General features: G+C 46.5%; 8 protein-coding genes across 8 annotated transcripts; 5 read left to right on the top strand and 3 right to left on the bottom strand.

The window, feature by feature from the left end:
* Positions 1–479: 479 nt before the first annotated feature.
* On the top strand, positions 480–2,753 carry PGRI_091050 (putative alpha-amylase; the record flags this gene model as incomplete). The annotated part of the gene is made up of 9 exons (XM_040796818.1): positions 480–638; positions 695–733; positions 783–898; positions 950–1,058; positions 1,106–1,334; positions 1,379–1,541; positions 1,590–1,736; positions 1,791–2,031; positions 2,082–2,753. The coding sequence occupies 9 exons, from the start codon at positions 480–482 to the stop codon at positions 2,751–2,753; spliced, it is 1,875 nt and encodes a 624-aa protein (XP_040650248.1).
* A 209-nt stretch (positions 2,754–2,962) lies between these two features.
* On the bottom strand, positions 2,963–4,663 carry PGRI_091040 (putative extracellular lipase; the record flags this gene model as incomplete). Its single annotated transcript, XM_040796817.1, has 1 exon — positions 2,963–4,663. One exon carries the CDS (start codon positions 4,661–4,663, stop codon positions 2,963–2,965), a length of 1,701 nt encoding a protein of 566 aa, XP_040650247.1.
* Positions 4,664–9,252: 4,589 nt separating this feature from the next.
* PGRI_091030 (uncharacterized protein) lies at positions 9,253–11,328 on the top strand (the record flags this gene model as incomplete). Its single annotated transcript, XM_040796816.1, has 5 exons — positions 9,253–9,541; positions 9,597–9,731; positions 9,793–10,384; positions 10,441–10,595; positions 10,649–11,328. The coding sequence occupies 5 exons, from the start codon at positions 9,253–9,255 to the stop codon at positions 11,326–11,328; spliced, it is 1,851 nt and encodes a 616-aa protein (XP_040650246.1).
* Positions 11,329–13,715: 2,387 nt separating this feature from the next.
* PGRI_091020 (lipase family protein) lies at positions 13,716–14,738 on the top strand (the record flags this gene model as incomplete). The annotated part of the gene is made up of 3 exons (XM_040796815.1): positions 13,716–13,797; positions 13,849–14,342; positions 14,397–14,738. The coding sequence occupies 3 exons, from the start codon at positions 13,716–13,718 to the stop codon at positions 14,736–14,738; spliced, it is 918 nt and encodes a 305-aa protein (XP_040650245.1).
* Positions 14,739–14,925: 187 nt separating this feature from the next.
* PGRI_091010 (flavin-containing monooxygenase) lies at positions 14,926–16,410 on the bottom strand (the record flags this gene model as incomplete). The annotated part of the gene is made up of 1 exon (XM_040796814.1): positions 14,926–16,410. The coding sequence occupies one exon, from the start codon at positions 16,408–16,410 to the stop codon at positions 14,926–14,928; it is 1,485 nt and encodes a 494-aa protein (XP_040650244.1).
* A 401-nt stretch (positions 16,411–16,811) lies between these two features.
* Positions 16,812–17,935, top strand: PGRI_091000 (lipase/thioesterase family protein; the record flags this gene model as incomplete). The annotated part of the gene is made up of 2 exons (XM_040796813.1): positions 16,812–17,163; positions 17,217–17,935. 2 exons carry the CDS (start codon positions 16,812–16,814, stop codon positions 17,933–17,935), a joined length of 1,071 nt encoding a protein of 356 aa, XP_040650243.1.
* Positions 17,936–18,217: 282 nt separating this feature from the next.
* PGRI_090990 (Short-chain dehydrogenase/reductase SDR) lies at positions 18,218–19,281 on the bottom strand (the record flags this gene model as incomplete). Its single annotated transcript, XM_040796812.1, has 2 exons — positions 18,218–18,503; positions 18,563–19,281. 2 exons carry the CDS (start codon positions 19,279–19,281, stop codon positions 18,218–18,220), a joined length of 1,005 nt encoding a protein of 334 aa, XP_040650242.1.
* A 630-nt stretch (positions 19,282–19,911) lies between these two features.
* PGRI_090980 (cytochrome P450) lies at positions 19,912–21,719 on the top strand (the record flags this gene model as incomplete). Its single annotated transcript, XM_040796811.1, has 4 exons — positions 19,912–20,115; positions 20,171–20,610; positions 20,668–21,052; positions 21,105–21,719. The coding sequence occupies 4 exons, from the start codon at positions 19,912–19,914 to the stop codon at positions 21,717–21,719; spliced, it is 1,644 nt and encodes a 547-aa protein (XP_040650241.1).
* Positions 21,720–22,072: the final 353 nt, after the last annotated feature.

The following is a 22,072-nucleotide window of genomic DNA, read 5'->3' as shown; positions in this document are numbered from 1 at the left end:
CTTTGGTGAGAAAGGTCTTAAATGTGGGGTTGATGCGACATTTCCTGTCTTTGGTAATATCCTGAAGAAGTGAAACTATGAAGGAGCCTCGAATATAAGGTAAGATTCCGGAGGATGGGACTCTTCAAGACTAGTGTAGAGCTTAGGTACCACTAATATCCTTCAACTTCGAAGTTGCCTAAATTTTCAAAGAAATATCAGGTTTCTCCTCAGAGTATTGACTCAAAATCTCGGCCCGAAGGAGCAACTTCGAAGGAAATTGGCACTTTTACGTCTTTCCCTTTTAACCGATTGGGTTGGAACTATACAGAGCTTACTCTATGTATATTGCCATGAACAAGATGGTCTATCCCGTGCTGACCTAGGTGGCATGACTGTGATGTGTGGCAGACAAGTCAAAAGATATAAATTGGGTCTGGCTGCTGTTCCCCTTTCTCAGAGACCTAAATATCAACAATTGTCTTACTTACGAGGCAAACATGAAGAGACTTATCTTTACAGCAACCATACTGCTATGGCAGATGGTGATGGGCCTGACACCTGCCGAATGGCGTAGTCAATCGATCTATTTCCTGTTAACGGATCGCTTCGGACGCAGTGACAATTCGGTCACTGCTAACTGTAACGTGAATGACAGAGTATGTATGCTCACTTATCCTCGGATCTGAATATATAAACTAATTACACATATTAGATTTACTGTGGTGGCACTTGGCAGGGAATCATCAACCAGGTATGCCTCAGAATACCTCTATTCAAAACCTATATACTAACTTGACCAGTTGGATTACATTCAAGGAATGGGCTTTACTGCCATTTGGATTACTCCAGTGACAAAACAGCTCTCACAAAACACTCGCGATGGGTCGTCCTACCATGGGTACTGGCAGCAAGATATGTAAGGTTATCCAATCATCGATACTAGAATTCTACTCACAGATTTCATTAGATACAATGTCAATGAAAACCATGGCACATCAGATGACCTCTTGGCGCTCTCAAAGGCACTTCACGCTCGAGGCATGTATCTCATGGTTGATGTTGTGGCAAACCATATGGTGTGTTATCTCTAAACAATGAGAGAACATTTCTAACAGTCCAATAGGGCTACGCTGGGGCTGGCAATAATGTGGATTACAGTGTTTTCACTCCCTTCAACTCTGCATCCTACTTCCACCCTTACTGTATGATCAGTAACTACAATGACCAGTCCAATGTCGAGAACTGCTGGCTTGGTGACACCATTGTGTCGTTGCCAGATCTCGATACAACCAAGAGCTCAGTACAGACACTCTGGAACAATTGGATCTCTGATCTAGTGTCCAAGTACTCCAGTAAGTCAAATGATTTATCTTGAAAGCTGGTCTAACATTGTCAGTTGATGGATTGCGCGTCGATACCGTGAAGCATGTCCAGAAGTCTTTCTGGCCTAGTTTCAATAAAGCAGCAGGCGTTTATAGTGTCGGGGAGATCTTTGATGGAAATCCAGCGTACACCTGCGACTATCAGAAATACATGGACGGTGTCTTGAACTATCCCATGTGAGATGATTGTTATCCATTTTCTCAGAGCAAAGACTAACCGTCCAGGTATTACCCACTGCTACGTGCCTTCCAATCCTCCAGTGGCAGCATTAGTGATTTGTATAACATGATCGGCACTGTGGCATCTACCTGTGCTGATTCAACCCTACTGGGCAATTTCATTGAGAATCACGACAACCCACGTTTCCCAAGGTAAGATATTTGAAGTTTTTAGAACTTTCAGACACTAACTACCATCTATCATAGCTACACAAGCGACTACTCACAAGCCAAGAATGTCCTCTCATTCCTCTTTTTATCAGATGGAATTCCCATTGTGTATTCCGGCCAAGAACAACACTATGGTGGAGGAAATGACCCAGCCAACCGCGAGGCCATCTGGCTGTCGAAATACTCTACCACAGCAGAGTTATACAAATATATCGCGACTACAAATAAGATTCGCAAAGCGGCCATCGCAGCAGATTCCAGCTATATCACGAGCAAGGTACGTAGTTCCAGAACCATGCTAGTGAAAAAGCACTGACAAGTTATAAGAATGTCCCCTTCTATCAAGACAGCAATACCCTAGCCATGAAGAAGGGATCGGGCAGTTCGCCGGTCATAACAGTCCTTTCCAACGCCGGGTCATCCGGATCTTCCTACACATTGTATTTGGGCGGAAGCGGGTATTCATCTGGCACCAAGCTTATGGAGCTGTACACCTGCACATCTATAACAGTGGATTCCAGCAATAAAATCGCCGTGCCAATGGCATCTGGATTACCACGGGTGTTTATTCTCGCATCATCTCTGGGCAACAGCGGACTTTGCGGCTCAACCGTTCCAACTACCACAGCCACCACAGCGACTCAGACCACTACGACAACCACTACGGGCACAGGCTGCACCCAAGCCACCGCCCTGCCTGTCTTATTCAAGGAGCTTGTGACTACTACTTTTGGTCAGGATATCTACATCTCAGGGTCAATCAGCCAGCTTGGCTCGTGGGACACGAGTAAAGCCATCGCACTGTCTTCAGGTAGCTACACTTCTTCCAATCCCTTGTGGCAAACGACTATCACACTCCCCGTCGGAACAACCTTCCAGTACAAATTCCTGAAGAAGACGAACGGGGCTGTGACATGGGAAAGTGATCCTAATCGATCTTATACGGTGCCAACTGGGTGTTCTGGAAGCACCGCCACTGTGACGGCAAGCTGGAAATGAACTGAAAGTTAGTGATGAGGACATATTCTGCTTGGAGATAGTTTCATGTCTGTAATTTCCGAGTATCATTGACAGTTACTAGTTTGTGTAAGCACAACCCTGCAGAACCAAATCCAAGAAAAGTTGTGCTGGCTAGACTATAACTATATCATGTGGCATGTAATTCGTATAACCATAATTCGTAAAGTTTTAGGCACTTGCACTCCCACTCAAATATGGAACGTAGCAAGATTCGCCTTGAGAAAGTCATAGCTATCCTGACGGAAGTTATCCGGTAAAAGGGCGCCGTGATCGAGGAAAAAGTTCATCAGCGACTGGTTGTCACGCCATTGTGGCCAATGCATATAATCCCCAGCCCTTTCATTGGGATCCTGCTCATACACAAAAGATAAGTAGTATGAGTGTATGGATTTGGATCCGTAGTTTGGCAAGATCCCATAGAACACCTGGATGACATCCGATCCGTGGAAGGTGCCTAGGAAGGGGAGGCCATGGTCATAAGATGAGAGATAGGACCAAGAAGGAACATCTGGTTTCGCTTTCTTGGCGTAATCTAGGAAGACCCGGCGTGCGAGGGTGAAAGACAGATCGCCCAGAATGGCCGCCAATCGTTTATATTGAGGGTACCAGTTGTAAAGGGATCCCGTGCGGAAGGGGGAGCCGTCTTCTTGAATATTTTGGTAGGTGGTGACAAGATCCGTAATCTGCTGCCGTGAGGCATCGAAGAAATATAGAGTCTGTAGATAGTCGACGATATGCTCGGTAGTCGTCAAATTGTTCTGATATAAAGCGAAGATGGTGCCCTCATCCTCTTGGTCACCGATAATGAATGGCACCGAGGCATACTTGCCTTGGACGACCAGTTGTTCTGGTGATTCAGTCAAGACCGTGCCATCTGGACGAGGCAAATATGACTCCGCAACAGAATTGTAGCCCAATATACCCGGGACCGAGTTCGCGGCGTTGAGAAATGTGGTGTAATCCAACCCGCGTAGACATGCGAGGGTGTCATTAGTGCCACTGCACCCGGCGTTTTGAACAACAGTATCATATACAGCCTGACCTTTCGTGCCGTCAACTGGATTTGCAGCCACAATGCTGCCGGAATTCATGATTGTACTCCGGAAAAGCGGCGAACCATTGTATATGTTGTCACCGTCATACATGGCCATCTGATCAAACACTGAAATGGCTCCAGCAGACTCACCCCAGAGGGTAACCTTGGACGGATCCCCTCCAAATGCGGCGATATTGTCTGCAACCCATTGTAAAGCAAGACGTTGGTCTACAAGTCCGAGATTCGCGGAGCCATCTTTCAGGATCTCTGCACCGGGTAGAAACCCGAACCCTCCGAGTCGGTAATTCATTGCCACAAAGATGACTGGCATGCCCAGTTTCACAGAGCTTGTGACAAAGTTTGATCCATCATATCTTGCGGTGGCACCTTGTTCAAAGCCACCGCCAAAGATCCAGACCAGCACCGGTAGTTTTGCGTCCGCCCTAGTTGTGGAAGGACGACGTATATCGAGAGTCAAACAGTCCTCGCCAGAATTGGTGATCTCCTGGAAGATCGGGATATTGGTGAGTTTTGCAATTACAGAACCAGGCATGTCCTTTTCGTCGGTACTGAACGTGAATTGTGGGCAAGACCTTGCTGTCGAAGTCGCCTGGATAGTTCCCAGGGGTGTTTGGATTGGCTGGGGTGGTCTCAATCGAAGGGATCCAGTCGGAGGCAGTGCGAACGGGATTCCATTGAATTCATCGATCTTATTGAGACCCGTGGAGCCAATAACAGTAGCCTCAGGCTTGGGGATGATCACAGTTGGGTTAGCTGCTCTCTTTTGCGCTGGAACGGCCCAGACCAGAGGCAAAGCAGACAGCCAGATCAGTTTGAAGATGGAAGGCATCATGATTCTTCCTTGAGCTTTGATGTCAGAAGAGCTTCTAACACACTAGTGATGATCTTACTTTGCCCTTGCCTTCACAATCCTCTCATGTCGAGTGGGTAACCAAGGGGTATACATAGAATGTTAATGTTCCCCACTGTTGATCCCCTGAGCAAATCTAGATGGACAGGTTTCATAATGTCATAACTCAAGAACATCAGCATGTGTCTCTTGGGTTGAATTCAGCTATCCTTTTTAGCTTTGGCATTCGCTGTCTCCTTCCGACAACTGAGAGACAGTGCAGAAAGCATAGCCCGGAACTCAAAAGCGGCAGATCAGCCAGTGCACTGATTATGCGGGGATAGCCCAGTGGGGAAGTATCCATATTCCCCATACATATATCATGCAGGAGATCTAACATGGGCGGGGCATAGTCATGATACAAACGAGATCATTGTGGTTGGACCATCAAGAAGGTTTGTAAGTGGCCGTTGAGAGGAATGTATCTCGGATTAGGAATGGTGTGGCCAGATATGTAGCCGACGTGATGAAGTAAGGGGCGTATATAGGTTTTCACACCCACTAGCACGGGTTGAACATGCTTTTCTGGGGAAATAACTCTGTTTTTTTTAGGTAAACGCCATGAGTTGAAAGATCTCAATGGGGCTCAACACTTTGATTTTGACCTCTTGATGGCTTTGATATCCGCAAGCCTGCTTGAGGTGAGAGAATCCATGAATAAGCTGTCACGATCCCTAGGCAACATATCTGCCCCTGTCGCTCTGTCACTGTCGGGAAGTAAGATAACCCTTGGTAGTAAGATGACTGTGGAAGAGACATTGCAGAAAGTCAAAAATGAAGCTGTTTGTGCTGTTGCAGCCCTGAGTTTGGCGTTCTCCTTCCATTTTGGGTGCTTAGACCTTGCCGCTTTATGATCTCGCAGTAAAATTGAGCACGCCACTGAACACTTGGGCACTCTCCGGGTCATTATATAAGCTCATTAAGCGGCCCCGGGGCCCCGGGGGATCTGCCTATCACCTGCCGTGGACATAAGGCAATAATGTTCTCATAACTATCCGAGTGACTGGAGAGGCAAAGGGGAAGAGAAATGTGTTGGGAAGAATAATGGCAAGTTAGCTTTCGGTTTCTGTTAGGAGCAAGTCAGGACGTTGGACAAATAACTAAAAAAAAGCATGCAGAGCAATCTCAGCGACAGCTAAATCATAGTGGCGTTCTGGCAAGTCGAATCACTTATTCTCTGCCTGTTCTGTGGGGAAAGCGACAGACTAATAGAAGGCATTATAGGTCAAGGTTTAGACACTATCATGATTCTCTGGCTGTAGGGATTGTTGCATCTAGGCATGGTCGGAAGCAAGGGCAGCTTCTAGGAGAGGACTTGCCGCACTGGACAAAGTCTTAACAAGGTACTGGTGGACATAAACCCGCAGAATCCGCTAATGCTTGGAAACCCACTTTGGGAGTGAGAAATGGCCCGATCTATGTCCCCATCACCAGCTCCCATCGTAGTGTGGTTAAGGTCAGGAGACGTTTTCCATCCTTGGGAATAGCAAGCGGTTGTGACAAGAGTGATGCATACGTCTGGCTCAAGCATACCCTTCAGACGGAGTATGCTATGCACCTTCGATTGATAGCCAGTATCCGGTAACAAGTAGTGACTAGGCTGACTATGACAAAAGACGAGCAAAAGCAGGCAAGCACAGTTTCGCTTCGCTAGCTTCGCTAGCTTCGATGCTTTTGTTTTTGCTTCCTCAAGAAATCGATCAATTATGTAACTCGTGCGTTACTTCGGCGATCGTTTCTCCCGAAGCATCTCGCAATCTAGGCAACCCTTTTGGTCTTGGTATAGGTTGGGGAGAAAGGGATTGTACCTCTGCACCAGGTTCTCCGTACCATCCGCTGTGAGCCAGGTTTGGCTTCTTCAAAGGCCCGTCAGGAGAATAAAGCGTAAAAATCGGACACAAACAACCGTCGCTTGTTGGATTCGTAGTTGTAAGATTTGGATGCGTAGCGGCAAGAATGAGAGTGTTGTCTGGATGCATGATAACATATTGGAGACAAACATTGACAGAAGCTTGCTCATCTAGAATGTCCACCTTGGACGAGAGGCTGCGTTAAAGGTTGCGACATCATGGAGCACAGTACGGAGTATAAGAGAGAGATTGACAGACTGATTCACGGAGCTGGTATTGCTCCTAGGTGAGAGCCTAATCAGATGATCTGGCTTCGAAATTGCTTCCTCATACGGGTGTGTCAGATTAATTCGACTTGCTATCTTGTAATTGAGCTGGCTGAGACACATTTGTCGGGGATATCGCGATGGAGCTTGTGCGAGGATAATGTGGGATGATGTGCCAATCGGCTAGCACCCATGTCACCATTTCAGGTGATTCAGCAAGACGGCAGCACTCAAGATAAGAAAATAAAAAAAAGGTGCTGGCACTGGTGGAGATTGTTGAGTCGAGCCTTCTCATTTGTTTCATAGATAGGGGTTATTGCCGCTTCGAGTTTAGCATCGTCAGGGGTGTGGACTCGACTGCTGGCTTTGAGAGCTTCGAAGGATTGAAAATAGAGGCCCAGAAGACATGGAGATGAACTACAACAAAAAAAGTATATTGAGATTGCGGTATAGATTGAGGTAGTTTGAGGTACATCACATAGAAAAGTGTCTATCGAATTACCTTCTTTTACACCGGTCGGCTCAGTTCGATCTACAACCGCTTGCGATATCAAGTGGGTTTATTTATTTGGTTCGATCTGAGACGTCAGGTTTCTCGTCTCATTCTCCCGAGGTTCCGCCGTCAAGAAATCCGGGGATATTGCGCGATGGTCACTTTAATGCCACCATTTGGATTTCGAGGTTATTTTGCGCATATATAAGTGTGGGATAAATTTCGGTGTGACAGGGAAACTTATAAAGAGGGGTTAGCAGATACTTAAGCAGGAATTATACTGCCCATCTGTCCATCCAAAGTTAACATCCTGCATGGAGGAAGATATGATTTGATGCAATAATGCAACATACAGGCATGCGCTCACGCGATCGGATATCCACTCATAAAAAACAAGGCAGGCCAAGCCAGCTTGGCTCGGTACTTGAGCAGTTCAAACATTCGACCCCATATGTGTTGTTGTGGTCCAATCGGAAAACAGTCAAACAAACGCGCAAGGACACAATGGTCAATGCAAAAGAAGCGGACAAGGTCCGGAATCTGGCCCTAGGCGGTGGATTAGATCTGTCCAACAGGATGAGTGCAACATGAGCAAGGGTTAGTGAGATAAACGTCTTAAATGATTCGAAAATTACAAGTTCGAGTGCGGGTATCAACTCCACCATAAGACTTTCAACCCACCGATGTACATGGTGGATGTAGTGAAGTGACGATCACCCGGACGATCGTATCACAGACAGAGTCCTGACAGTTTGAATGATAAACTAGCAAGATTCAAATTGCTAGATATTGCCAGTACGGGGGTTGAAAGAGAAAGAGACCGAATGTCAGACAATATATTTGAATTGGAAGGAAATATGAAGCGAAATCAGGCGGCCTAATCGTGTGAGAGACCAAGGGGGGCGAAACCCGATAGCTCCCCATTAAACAGGTAGTCAACTTTAACAGTCATGAGTTTATACGAGGCCGATTCCCGGACACCGACGGACCAAGACACTGCCAATGTGCGGAAGGATAAAGCACATCGGGTAATTTGATGGCAACATCACATGGCCCCAATGGCCCACACTAAATGTCTCACTTCCCCAGGGGTGGAGAGGGGGGAATAGGCAATTTCACCTTGAGCCTAATCGGTTGGAGTCCCACATTTTTTATCAAGCGAGGGGGGGATGAATTGTCTTTGATTGGATTAAGACCATGTGCGCGAGATTATTAGTTAATATTAGGAGATACCAGTTATCTCACCTCGGTTATCCATTCTTGGATTGTGATAGGATAAAAGAAGTAGCCAAGCAGACAGGGTTACAGTGTAACTTACCAGCCAAGCGGCATGGCGCGGGGAGATACACGGACTAACCGTGCCAAGATATTTGCCAAGACTTAGGTAAACCACACTAATGTAAGATAAGACGCCAAGTGGGTCACGGTACCACCAAAGCTGGGGGGGGTCTAAGCCCACAACAGCTGATTGATTGGATGATATAAGTCTTGGCATTTATTAACATTCCGGGATCTCTTTGAACTTTCCCAATTTCTCTTAAAATGACTTTGCTTATCAAAGAAAAATAATAAAAAATAAAGAAGTACTCCGTACTCCGTAAACCGTTAAGAATTATCATTGGACTAATAGACTCAATCAAGTAAAAGTCCTAGATGCAGGGTCTTTTTTTCCGGCTATTGACGGTTTTTTTTTATGATATCCCGCTATCCGCCACGTCCCAATACAGACAATGCCCCGGGGCTTCTCGAATGGGAGAACGTGAGAAACTCTTGGTCCCCAGCTGAACGGTTACGCTAATCACGCCATGTCCATATAATTGCTTCACCTCCTCCTTCCTCAAGTTTTCCTTTTCTTTTTTTCTTTTTGTGTTTCATCTTCCCCATATCTCTGGAATCATCCCCCCCTCCCCCAGATCTGTCACCATGAATGCCAGCGACCCTGTCGACGTGGCTGAGATTGCCAAATCAAGGGCACTCTCAAAAGATGTCGCCGTCAATGAGAAGGCCCCAATAGTTGATGAGATGACTATCGACAATGCACCTCTCCGAAATGTATCCATCGATGGTGAAGATTCTCTAGACAAGACTGCTCCCACCGAGGAGGAACTGGCCACTTTGCGCCGTGTCGCCGGAAAACTGCCTATTGCTGCATACAGTGTTGCCTTTGTGGAACTGTGCGAACGTTTCTCGTACTACGGTACCACTGCTGTCTGTATGTGACTATTTATACCCTTGAGAGAACGGGATAGATGGCTAACCTAGATTAGTCGTCAACTTCATTCAGCGACCTTTGCCCGATGGATCTTCCGCTGGTAACCTTGTTGCAGGTGTCTCTGACTGGAGCAATGATTCACCCGGAGCTCTGGGTATGGGCCAACAGGCCTCCACCGGTTTGACCTTGTGTAAGTGATATGGACCTTGAGAGGTACAGTTCAATTTGCTAATATATCTTGATTTGCACAGTCAATGCTTTCTGGTCCTACATCATGCCCCTCTTCGGTGCTATGATTGCTGATCAATACTGGGGTCGTTACCGTACCATCATGTCCGCGATTGCCTGCGCCCTCGTTGGACACGTCATTCTTATCATTTCCGCCATTCCTCAAGTTATTCAACACCCCAATGGAGCCATTGGATGTTTCTCTGTTGGTCTTATCATTATGGGTATCGGAACTGGTGGTTTCAAGGCCAACATCGCCCCCCTGATCGCAGAACAATACCGTGATGACAAGCCATATGTTAGCACACTTGCTACCGGTGAGCGTGTCATTATTGACCCGTCTGCTACTGTTTCCCGTATCTATCTATACTTCTACATGATGGTCAACATCGGTTCTTTCGTGGGTCAAATCGCCATGGTCTACGCCGAACGTTATGTTGGTTTCTGGCTGTCATACCTTCTCCCGACGGCCATGTTCTGTCTCTGCCCTGCTGTATTGCTCATTTGCAAGAAGCAATACGTTCTCACTCCTCCCAGTGGATCAATCTACACCAAGGCCTTCAAGCTGTGGAAGTTGGCCATGAAGGGGCACTGGAGCCTGAACCCTGTGCGATGGTATGTTATATCCTGTCAATACCCAAGTGTTATCGCTTACTGACTGTCATTTATAGGTTCAAGTCCTCTGATACCGATATTTGGGCCACCGCCAAGCCCAGCCACCTTGGAGCCAACAAGCCCGCGTGGATGGACTTTGATGATGCGTGGGTTGATGAAGTTCGACGAGGACTGATGGCCTGCAGAGTCTTTTTGTGGTTCCCCCTTTACTGTATGTGATCGAAAACCTTTATACTGTATTTGCACACACTAATCATTCTCCAGGGCTCGCCTACAACCAGATGCTGAACAACCTGACATCTCAAGCGGCTACCATGAAACTCGGAGGTGTCCCCAACGATATTATCAACAACCTCAACCCCATCGCACTGATTATCTTCATTCCCATCTTTGATCAGCTTGTTTACCCTGCTCTTCGTAAGATGGGTATCCGCTTCACCCCCTTGAAGCGTATCACTGCCGGATTCGTCACTGCCGCCCTTGGTATGGTCGTTGCCGCGGTTACCCAACACTACATTTACAAGCTCGGACCCTGCGGTAAGGAGGCCAACTACTGTCTCGAGGAGAAGCACGAGCACACCAATATCTCCGTCTGGATCCAGGCTCTGACCTACATCCTCGGTGGTATTTCCGAAATCTTTGCATCCGTGACTGGTCTTGAGTATGCCTACACCAAGGCCCCCAAGAACATGCGATCTCTCGTGCAGGCTGTCTCACTTCTGATGAACGCCTTCTCGTCTGCCATTGGTCAGGCTTTCATTGGTCTGGCTGACGATCCTCTCTTGGTTTGGAACTACACTGTGGTTGCTATTCTCGCCTTCCTCGGCGGTGTCGGCTTCTGGGCCACCAACTACAAGTTGGACGGACAGGAGGACGCCATGAACATGTTGCCAAACAGCGAGTTCACTCCCCAGGCAGTTGTCCAGGATGAGGAACGGAAGTAAAGAGACGTTCGTATCGAGATATGTAAGGATGAAGTAATGGTACATATGGATAGTTTGGGCTTAATATCCTGGCATGATTGGCTAAAGCTGAACATTAAGAAGTATGGCTTCAAGACCATGGATACCCATTTAAATGATATTTCATTTTAATCAATTTCTTTCTTTCGTAAACTTTGTATCTGTTTGTTGCCTTTCTTTAGGACTGTACCTGGGGTAGACCCAGGAGATGGTATCCATGTTTGATGGTTTCTCTATCGTTTTTCGTCCCTGTGTCTTTCCGTCCTTCACGTCGCATCTTAGATACCTACCCTACTCTGATCGACCTTGACCTTGTCCAGATTCCTTTTCCAACTTCACTTTATCAGCAGCATCCACCACCGGGCGGCATTAGGAGTCTTCCGAGCTCGAATACCTTCCTTCTCCTATTACATCCGTGTTATCTGTCAACCATCTCATTCGAGCGGTACAGCCATTGATTCTCTCCTCCACAGAACCTCAGGCATATCATAATTACGTTCTCTTCGCAGCTTTGTATCTTGTTTCGCATTTCGTTTGGTTCCTGCGCCGCCTTCTTGTCCGTTTTCTCCTTGTTCCTCGTATTCCAAATTAGAGGTACTCCCTTAGTTGTCATGTCATACACTATATATATCGGAGCCTGGAATATCTGAGCATAGTGTTCAGATATAGTGGTCTTTTTAGCCTAGTGTGTAACTCCTCAGTCCAGGGGCAGGTTGTAACATTAGTCCTCGTCAGTCTCTCATGACTCATAGTCTACATCTGATCCTCCGGCCCGCTTCCTTCGCCTCCACTCTATTGCCAATAACCCCTTCCTACCTTGGGACTCCTCTGCCTTTTTCTCGTCTGGCTCGTCTTTTTTCCTTTCCACTCGTCTTCTACCTACCTTCTTCGCCAGGTATCGTTTACGTGAGTCATTATATATCGCGTCATGCCAGACTCCGTCTAGGCCTTTTCCCTTGTTGTAGCTGCCCGCTTTTTGTCGAATGCCTTAATTTAGACCAGGATGAGTGTCTATTAATATCGCAATTTGTGGAAGTGAAAAGAAGATAGCCAAGACGCATAGTTTAACAAAAGCCACCCGTTGACTTCTCCAATAAGTTTAACTTTAAACTATTCCCCCAAAAGTTAAATCTGAAACTTTATTTATTCTAGAAGAACCTTGGAAGTTGTATATCCAAAACGAAGAGAGGGAGAGATACTGCTTAAATTGGCGGGGACTGTGGGATATTCAATGAACAGGACCTCGAGGCCGGCAACAAGACGGACTTTGTGGCTCGGTCATATCAGGCATGCTGAGTGGTAGTTAGCATTTCCATAGGCTCCGACATTTCAGTAGTTTGATAATCCAAGGAAGCCATGCTTGTTAATGTGCATTGAATATCAGAGCGAATATGCACTCGAAGGAGAAGACTGATCTGGTTGTTAGTACAAGCTTGTTTGGAGGATCTTGAATTCATTGTTGCAATCGGTGACAATCCGCGATTGAGGACGTTGAGAATATCACTCGAGATTGGATTTGTTAGGTTCGTTTTTGAGACGCGGGGATAATAGAGGGGCTTGGTTGCCTTCCCCTCAGCTGAAAAGGACAGAAAAAGCAATTATTGACGATCATGCTACCTTACCAATAGATATAACAAGTATATCGGGTTATAGATAGCGTGCTCCATACTCCTGCACCGAGATGTGATAACATGCATGATCCAATAAAATAATCAGTAATTGCATACCATTGGAGGACACTTAGTAGTTAAATGCAAATTAATCACACGAAGCCAGATCGAGTCTACATGTCATAGAGGATCGTCATGATCTGGATCAAGTTGTTTTAGTACATCCATCGCAGTCACACGTGTAAACATCTTCAGCTATGATATTCTCAAAATTCAGACGTCGCACTGCATGAAAATGCAAGGGGTACCGTTAATCACAATGCATATACTACAGCTATAGACGATGCATATATTTCTATGGGATGCAGTGCAACATTTCCCGGTGCTACCCGAGGGCATCCTTGATGTATCAAGGAACTGGGGTTATTCCAACAGTCCTAATTGGTTGTTCAGCCTTGAAATCGAGTTATCCTCCGGATGCAAGATGGATTAACGCTGCCAATGTAGTCAGCTAGTGGTTCTACAGTCAGCTCCACACAAATCGTATCACGGTGCATAGAACTAAGCCATGAAGGCATTACCCCTCCTTGGAGTAATCATTCCATAGGCGGGTTAACATTGTTGATAGAAAAGGAATTGTATAAATATGAGCTCACTTCCCCGAGAGGAGAATAGGCAAAGTATCACATCTGCAGGATATCCCAGTCCAATACAAGGTGTATTCTGTGTATCCAGCATATATATCACGCCTTATCCAATATGGTTGGATCAACATATGTGCTAGCAGTGCTATCACTCAGCATGATGGCCATTGCATCTCCTATCCAATTAGCGCGCCGAGGTAAGTCTCCCAACAAATAACAATATCCTATCTAAGATTCAAATGCATCAGCAATCTCAACCGAGCTACTGGAACAATTCAACCTATTCTCCCAGTTCGCCAGCATATCAGCTTGCGACCAAAACATCAACCACACAGGCCAAAGCCTTACCTGCGACTACGGCAACTGCAGACTCGTACAAGCCGACAACACGACGGTAATTGACACATTCCACAGCGACCACGGGCCGACGGGCTACATCGCCCTAGACCATACGCGGGAAATGATCCTCTTAACATTCCGCGGATCGGTATCTAGAAGCGACGGCAAGACAGATCTTGACATTGTTCTCGCTTCGATTGATGAGGTGTGCAAGGGGTGCAGGGCTCATCACGGGTTCTGGGTATACTGGACCGCCGTAGCGAGCCAGGCGACGGCCCAGCTTCACGATGCAATCAGCTCATATCCGGGCTATAGATTGAACGTTATAGGACACAGTCTGGGTGGAGGTGTTGCAACGTTGGCAGGGACTGCTCTTCGAACACAAGGGTTTAATCTGGACATTGTATGTAGAATTGCAAAACAATGGAGGGATGTATGCCAGCTAACAAAACATCAGTGGACATTCGGAGCCCCGAAACCAGGGAATCTAGAGCTGGCTAAATTCATCACAAACCAACAATCCAACAGCATCTACCGAGCCACACACACTACAGACCCTGTACCGAAAGTCCCACTCAAGCTACCATTCTTAGATTGGAGCCAGCCTTCGCCTGAATACTGGATTACTCAGGAGACTGGGGTGCAGGTTACCACCGATGGTGTGCAATATGTTGAAGGAATCAATAGCAGGGCGGGAAATGCTGGTTCAGATCGGGATTTGAGGTGGCCGAATCCTGAACATGGGTGGTATTTTGGGAATATAAGCGTCTGCGCGACTCCGATAGATGCACCGGCATAAGCTAAGCAGATGATTCCGTGGGGGGGCATCCTTGTTTATATCGTAAACTGACATCGAGGGAGATTGCACAGAGAATAGGAATGAATATATTTATGCTGAATGTGAATACAAAGCCTCCTCAAACACCATACACCGAATCAGACGAAAATAATAGATAGGGGCGGTATCATCTCATAAACATACATCATTACGACATCTTAGAGCGCAGACGCAGACTCGGCCCTGGCGTAAACTCCAGTCCGGTCTCAATATCACCAGCCTGAGCAAACTTCATGTCCTTCACGTAGTGATCACGCGGCTGCCAGGGACCACGGTCAGCGGCCTTAGGTAAGACGCTTTTAGCAACGGACACATAAGTAGATTTGAGGTTCAAGAGAGGACGCTCCTGAAGGGTCGCAGCATCCGTCTCCTTCAGACGGGGCACAGCAGCGATCAACTTCCGCGACTCAAGATCCTTGAGCAAACGACAGACAAACTGCGCCGTAGCATCCGCACCGAGAGTCCACGAGGCATTGGTATACCCAATCACGAAAGCGGCATTAGGCACATCCTGGAGCATGACTCCATTCCACAGGTATTTCTCCCCGGTGTCAATCTTCTTCCCGTCCACAGACAGGGCCGATCCACCAGCAATCTGCAAGCGCAAGCCCGTAGCAGTAATAATAATATCTGCATCGAGTTGCTCGCCAGAATTCAACAAAATACCATTCTTTGTAACCTCGCGAATTGTATCAGTCTTGACATCCGCCTTGCCCTGTCGCAGACTTTGGAACAGATCCCCATCGGGGCAAACACACAACCGCTGCTCCCAGGGGTTGTATTTGGGCTTGAAATGTGGGTCGTAGGGGATATGGGTGGGCAATTGCTTGCGCACATTCAACTTCAGCAACCAACGGGAAAAATTCGGGAAGCGCTGGCAGAAGAGGAAGAAGATGCGATTGGTGTAGAGGTAAATCAAGCGCTGCAATCTGATATACAGGGAATTGGGGAGGATGTAGGAAAGCCAACGGCTGTTTGATCGGTTTGGGAGGGAGAGAATATAGGTTGGGCTGCGCTGGAGCATTGTGACACGGGCGGCATGATCGGCGAGATTGGGGAGGAGAGTGACGGCGGTCGCGCCAGATCCGATGATAACAATCTTCTTGTCCTTATATTGGAAGTCATTGGGCCAGAATTGTGGATGGACAATCTGACCCTGGAAAGCATCCAGGCCAGGGATGTCAGGATTCAGGGGATCCTTGTAGTTGTAGTAGCCCGTGCCAAAGATCACATAGCGGGCGGTGTAGATTTCTTCAGAGTCATTGTGATCGACAGTGAGCGACCAATTGTTTTCATTGGAGGACCAGTCTGCAGATGATAGGCGGTGGTTATAGAGGATATGTTTGTCAATGCCATATTTGGTCGCTGTCTCTCGTACATACTCCTTAATGGCAGAACCCTCAGCAATGGGATTATCACGCAACCAAGGATTGAACTGGAAACCAAAGGTGAAAAGATCAGAATCAGAACGAATCCCAGGATACTTGAAGAGATCCCAAGTACCACCTAAATCGGTACGAGCTTCAAGAATGGTATAAGTGTAGTTGGGAAGTTGTGTTTGAATGCGATAGGCGGCATTGATACCGGAGATACCAGCACCAACAATGATGACATCGAATTGTTTTGTTTCCATGATGAATGTGATGAGTAAATAAAGTGAACATTGAGGATATTTAAACAAGTTCACCACCTCGGTTTCATGCTGTGATCAGCAGATTGGCGTGGGGTAGCTCTTCACGGGGAGATCGGGGAGATGGAATTCATGCAGTATGTATAAAAGAGATATAAAGAGATATTTCTTTCACTTTTGTTATACATATTACACAGTTCTCTATATAGATATCTATTCAACTATTTCATCTATTCCTATTCATCTACATCTACACATACATACATCTACATCTATATCAATATAAAAACCGAACCTCGGCAATTTCCCAAACAGGATATCTTTGCGAAGGATCGACAGTTCCCCAAATATTGTATACTTATGGTCTAACTTAGCCTGTTCATGAAAAAAAAACCACCCCAACTATGTCTCTCATTAAAACTAAAGTGAAGCTCTCCCTAAAGGAGAAACTGGACATCTTCCCAGCCGTGGGATCTATCTTCCTCACCTGCATCTATGCTCTCCTAACTGGTTTCCGGCGCACCGAACGCCAAGCCAAGACATTGTCTCTTCATTTGGGATATGCGCTGTTCCGTAAGGCAAGTGCACGGTTGACCGCCACTCAGATGCAATATATCCTACCATCAGACCTCAAGATCTATGAACGATACTCCAAGTCGACAGGTAAAGTGCCCGAGTCCGTACAATTGGGTGATGGTGCTTTGGGACACTGGGTGGGTGATAAAAATGCCGACAATGTAATAATCTGGTATCATGGTATGTATAATAGCTCCTACAAAGAAGACCGCGCGGCTGACCACATAATTCAGGGGGTGGTTTTGGACTCCCCGCCAACATGGGCTATTTCAAATTCTATGCCCAGCTTGTGCGAGATCTCAAGGCATCAGGCAAAAGCGTTGCAGTCTTCAGTCTGACCTATACGCTAGCCCCAATTGCAGTCTACCCCACGCAACTTCGACAAGCCGTGAATTGTCTACGATACATTCTCTCGTCAAACCGTGACCCATCCACGGTTTTCTTGGGCGGCGACTCTGCAGGTGGGAACCTGGTTGGAGGGGTCCTTTCTCACCTGGCGCACCCACATCCAGAGATTGATGCCCTTCCGCTGCATAGCAACCTGGGAGGCGCAGTCATGATCGCACCGTGGACTCTGCTTGATAAAAAGTTCCCAGGAATCAAAGTCTACGACGGCGGCGATATCATTACCCAGGCAGTTGCGGAACCGTGGTCGACAGCCTATATTGGACCTGGTAAGCGGGACTATTACACTGATTTATCGACTGCGCCGACGGATTGGTTTACCACCTTCCCAGTGAACACGGTTTTAATTGCTGGAGGTGGGAATGAGATTCTATTGCCTTTGATTCAAGACTTCGCAGGGAAATTCAAAGAAGGATTTGAGAATGTGGAGTTGTTTGTTGCTCCAGGGGAGTGTCATGTTGCGCCAGTGTATCATTTGGAGTTGATGAATAACACCAAGACGGAGCAGGGGAAGAAGATTGAGGCATTTTTGGCCAAGTTGATGTGATTTGTATATAGTACAGCTAGGCATACTGGATTAAACAAATATTGAAGATATTGGAATGTTTTATACCATGGTAGACAGATATTCCGTACCTAGTGACTTCCGCAGATAGTATCAAAGCTAGAGGTCATCAATGTCGTTATATAGGAACTGTGATATTACTCTGTTACCCAGAAATAACTCACATTTCTACTCCGGCTATTCAAAAACAAAAGTCCATAGACCAGCTTGTGATATTTTCTTAATTTTCCATGTAAATTAAACCCGTACACCAAAATAAAATATCTATTGCACCTTTGCCTCATATGCCTTCTGAGCAACGCGCATCTTGATCAACGCACTCGATGCAAACGTGCGTACAGCCTCCTGCATCCAAGTAGGCATACCACGCACCCAACTAGCCACAGACTGACGAGCAGGCAAGATAATCTGACCACTACTCTGGGTCAAGATCTGCTTGCAGATAGCATCCGAGACGACCTGGGTAGTCATGACAGGCTGATCAAATTGCCCCTCGTGTTCAGTGAGCATCTTGATCATAGGCGTACGTACCCACCAGGGGTGAATAATACTAAAAAAAAAAAGATTTAGCAGAAATTCACTATGAAATCCAATAAGCCAGTAACTCACCTAGTGCGCACGTTAGGCGCATTATACCAATGCTTCAATTCCTGACGCAGTCCCTCATGGAAAGCAAGCGCACTAGCCTTGGTGCAACAATAATCCACCATCTCACCAAGTGCCACAAAGCTTGCCATACTAGCAAGAGTAACCACATGGCCATGATTTGCCTTCACCATAGCCGGCAAAAACTCCTTAACCATAAGGAAATGAGAGAGGGTATTAACCTCGAAGGTCTGACGAATTTTCTCCTCGGGCTCATCAAGGATCGTCCCATCGTGTCCAACACCAGCATTATTGATCAAAACCGTAGGCTCACCGTGATTGTCACGGATTGTGCGCGCAACATCGGCAATATCAGCCGAGGAAGTGATATTCGCCTTGTAAAAAGAGACGTTGGCGGGTAGTGTGAAATTCGGCTCATTAATATCGAGAATGACCACACGCACACCTGTGCTCGCTAGGTCTTCCATAACCTGTTTACCGATTCCGCTACAGCCGCCAGTGAGCAAAATGAGCTCGCGGGCTGCAATCCATGGTTGATTGGATGTCCAATTTTGTAAGGCACGTTTTGAAAGGAAACGGTTTGTGGCTCGGAGGAGAGCGAGACCGACGAAAACACCGAGGGCCTTTTGGGTTGTTGAATTGCGGAAGAAATGTTGGGTAGGCTCTGGGAGGTGAGATAGAGCTGTTTGGGTATATTTGGTGATGAGGTCAAGGGTAGACATTATGATTGAAATGAGAATATCGGAGAGTAAATGGGATTATATTAACATCCAAGTTAGGATATTCAGAATGTTTTTAAGATATTTAGGACATTTAGAACATTTGTACGTAGCCAACCGAGGCTTCACATTTTACATTCCAACAAGGAAATCAATGCGATTCCCCACAGAGATCGACAAGATCGACAAGTACAAATTTTTGTAGTTCAGTTCTCTTTTCTCTTTTTTCTTTTCTCCTTTTCTCCATTTCTCTCCTCTTTTTCTTCTCTCCTTTTCTTCCTTTCACATGTCTCTTGGCACCCCGCATTATCCCAGCCCTAATTAGAATTGACTGGTCTGACATTTCAGGTCATTTTAGCCCAGGCAGATGGATTTTCGGCTATTTTCACTGACACTCGTATTTTTATAGTACGAGTGTAAGCCTAAATTCACTAGTTAATATATTGCATAGTCAGAACTTATGTCAATCTAAATGGCAGTTAGGACCGAGGTCTCGCATTGATCGCCTAAATAGGGAATGTCGATCACTGCGGGGGTATAATGTGAACAAAAAAAAAAAAAAAAAAAAAAGAGACGAAGAGTATATCAGCCTCGATTGAATCCCAAACTTTCTTTCAATTCAAAAATCAAAATATGGCCCTCGGCGACAGTATCCTGGCGCTAGGTGCATTCACCCTTGCCGAGGCGTATTTCCTCCAACGGGCTGTTTTCATTGACAGCACCTATCAAAAAATCAGTCTCATCGCACTGACAGTAAACATCCTCCTAAAAGCCTTTTATGGCATAATAATATGGCCATTCTTACTTAACCCATTGAGACATCTACCAAAGGTTCAGGTAAGAAAGAACACAAATGAAAGCATAGAACCTGGGAAGTACTAACATGATACAGAGCTCGCATGTAGAACTCATCTTCGACTCGCCTCGAGGAACAAAACCCCTCCAATGGATGAAAACCGTTCCAAATGAAGGACTCCTTCACATGCGTGACACGTTCAATCAAAGTAATGTGATCCCAACCAACCACCAGGCCCTATTAGATGTGATGAGCACGAACACATATGACTTTGAGAAGCCATGGCACCTGCGCAACTTCCTCGCCCGGATCATTGGCTTTGGAATGATTACCTCAGAAGGTGCAGCTCACAAGAGGCAGCGCAAAGCGCTTACGCCCGCGTTCAATATCAAAAATATTCGCTCCATGTATTCTCTCATGTGGAGCAAGACGGGACAGCTGCTGGACGAATTAGAAAAAGAGATAAAGATAGATCCCATGGATGGAACGAGTCCAGAGGACCAGGAGGGTAAGATTGAGATGGCCGAGTGGGCGAGGTACGTCTTGCAAGCATCCCATTATATTCTCGATAGAGTATATTAACAATCATTCAGTCGCCTCACACTTGACATAATCGGTCCTATAGCAATGGGACGTGACTTTGGCTCACTGAACAACAAGAGAAACAAGGTGGCTGATAGCTTCGCGAAGATCCTCGAACCGACTAAGGAGAAAATGGCGTTCCTGGTGATGAACCACATACTGCCACAGTGGATTGCAAGACGTGTACCGTGGCGGATCAACGACATACTGGATACCGAAACGGGATATCTACGTCGTACTTGCGATGAGATCGTGCGAGAAAAGAGAGCCGCTCTTGCTGGATCAAAGGTTTCTGCTCAGGATCTTGAAGCTGATATTCTGGGGACGATGATGCTTGGTGGGGATTTATCGGATACAGAGTTGGTCGATCAGATGTTGACATTTTTAGCTGCTGGAGTGAGTATTCCACAACTGCATTTCTAGTCGAGCAAATAGCTAACCCTTGCAGCATGAAACCACCGCCAGTGCCTTGACCTGGGCCTGTTATCTCCTCCATCTTCACCCGGAATACCAAACTCGTCTCCGTGATGAAATCCGCACCAAAATTCCATCAGGCAACAGTCCAATAACCTACCAAGACCTTGAATCACTTCCTTTACTAAATGGGGTCTGTCAAGAAGTCCTCCGTCTATACCCAACGGTCCCAACAACACTCCGCGAAGCAGTCCGCAACACTGTCGTCGCAGGGAAGTATATCCCGAAGGGGACACGGATAATTTTGTGTCCGTGGGCAATCAACCGCAGTCCACTTTTCTGGGGCGAAAATGGGGAAGAATTCCTGCCTGAGCGATGGATTGACACGGACAAGAACGGACACTCTACCCCGAACAATAATGGTGGGGCAACGACGAATTTCGCACAGATTACATTCCTGCATGGGCAGAGATCTTGCATTGGGAAGGACTTTGCGCGTGCGGAGCTGCGGTGTGCGATTGCTGGTGTCGTTGGGCGTTTTGCGTTTGAGATGCAGGACCCCAAGCAGGTGATTCATGTTGCTGGGGCTGTTACTATTAAGCCAGTTGAGGGGATGCATTTGAGGATGCGAAGGGTTGATGGGTGGTAGCGATATCGGGTTGATGATTTACGATTTGTTATTATATGTATATTGGCTATACTATTACTTTGCCTGTAGTTTACATATCAGAGATCTCGCTGTACCTCCTTTCAAGTATAAACTATTCCTACCTATTAGATGATAGATAGAATATGAGACATAAGTAAATCGGGGGGTTGCAGATAGCGGTCAAGGGAGATTGCCCCTGTTCTATTATGGTCTATCCAGGCCAGTCCAGGGTATGCAGCCCATTTGACATTAGACTGGCATGGCTTCGAACCGTTTGCTTATCCCCGACTTATCCCCGAGCAGGGAAATATCAAACAGAAGATTGACAGTAATTGTCCAACTATTCACGGGTA

Source organism: Penicillium griseofulvum, assembly GCF_001561935.1.
Source record: "Penicillium griseofulvum strain PG3 chromosome Unknown contig_12, whole genome shotgun sequence".
NCBI lineage: Eukaryota > Fungi > Ascomycota > Eurotiomycetes > Eurotiales > Aspergillaceae > Penicillium > Penicillium griseofulvum.
The sequence above is the reverse complement of the archived record's forward strand: the minus strand, read 5'-3'. Positions and strand labels throughout refer to the sequence as shown.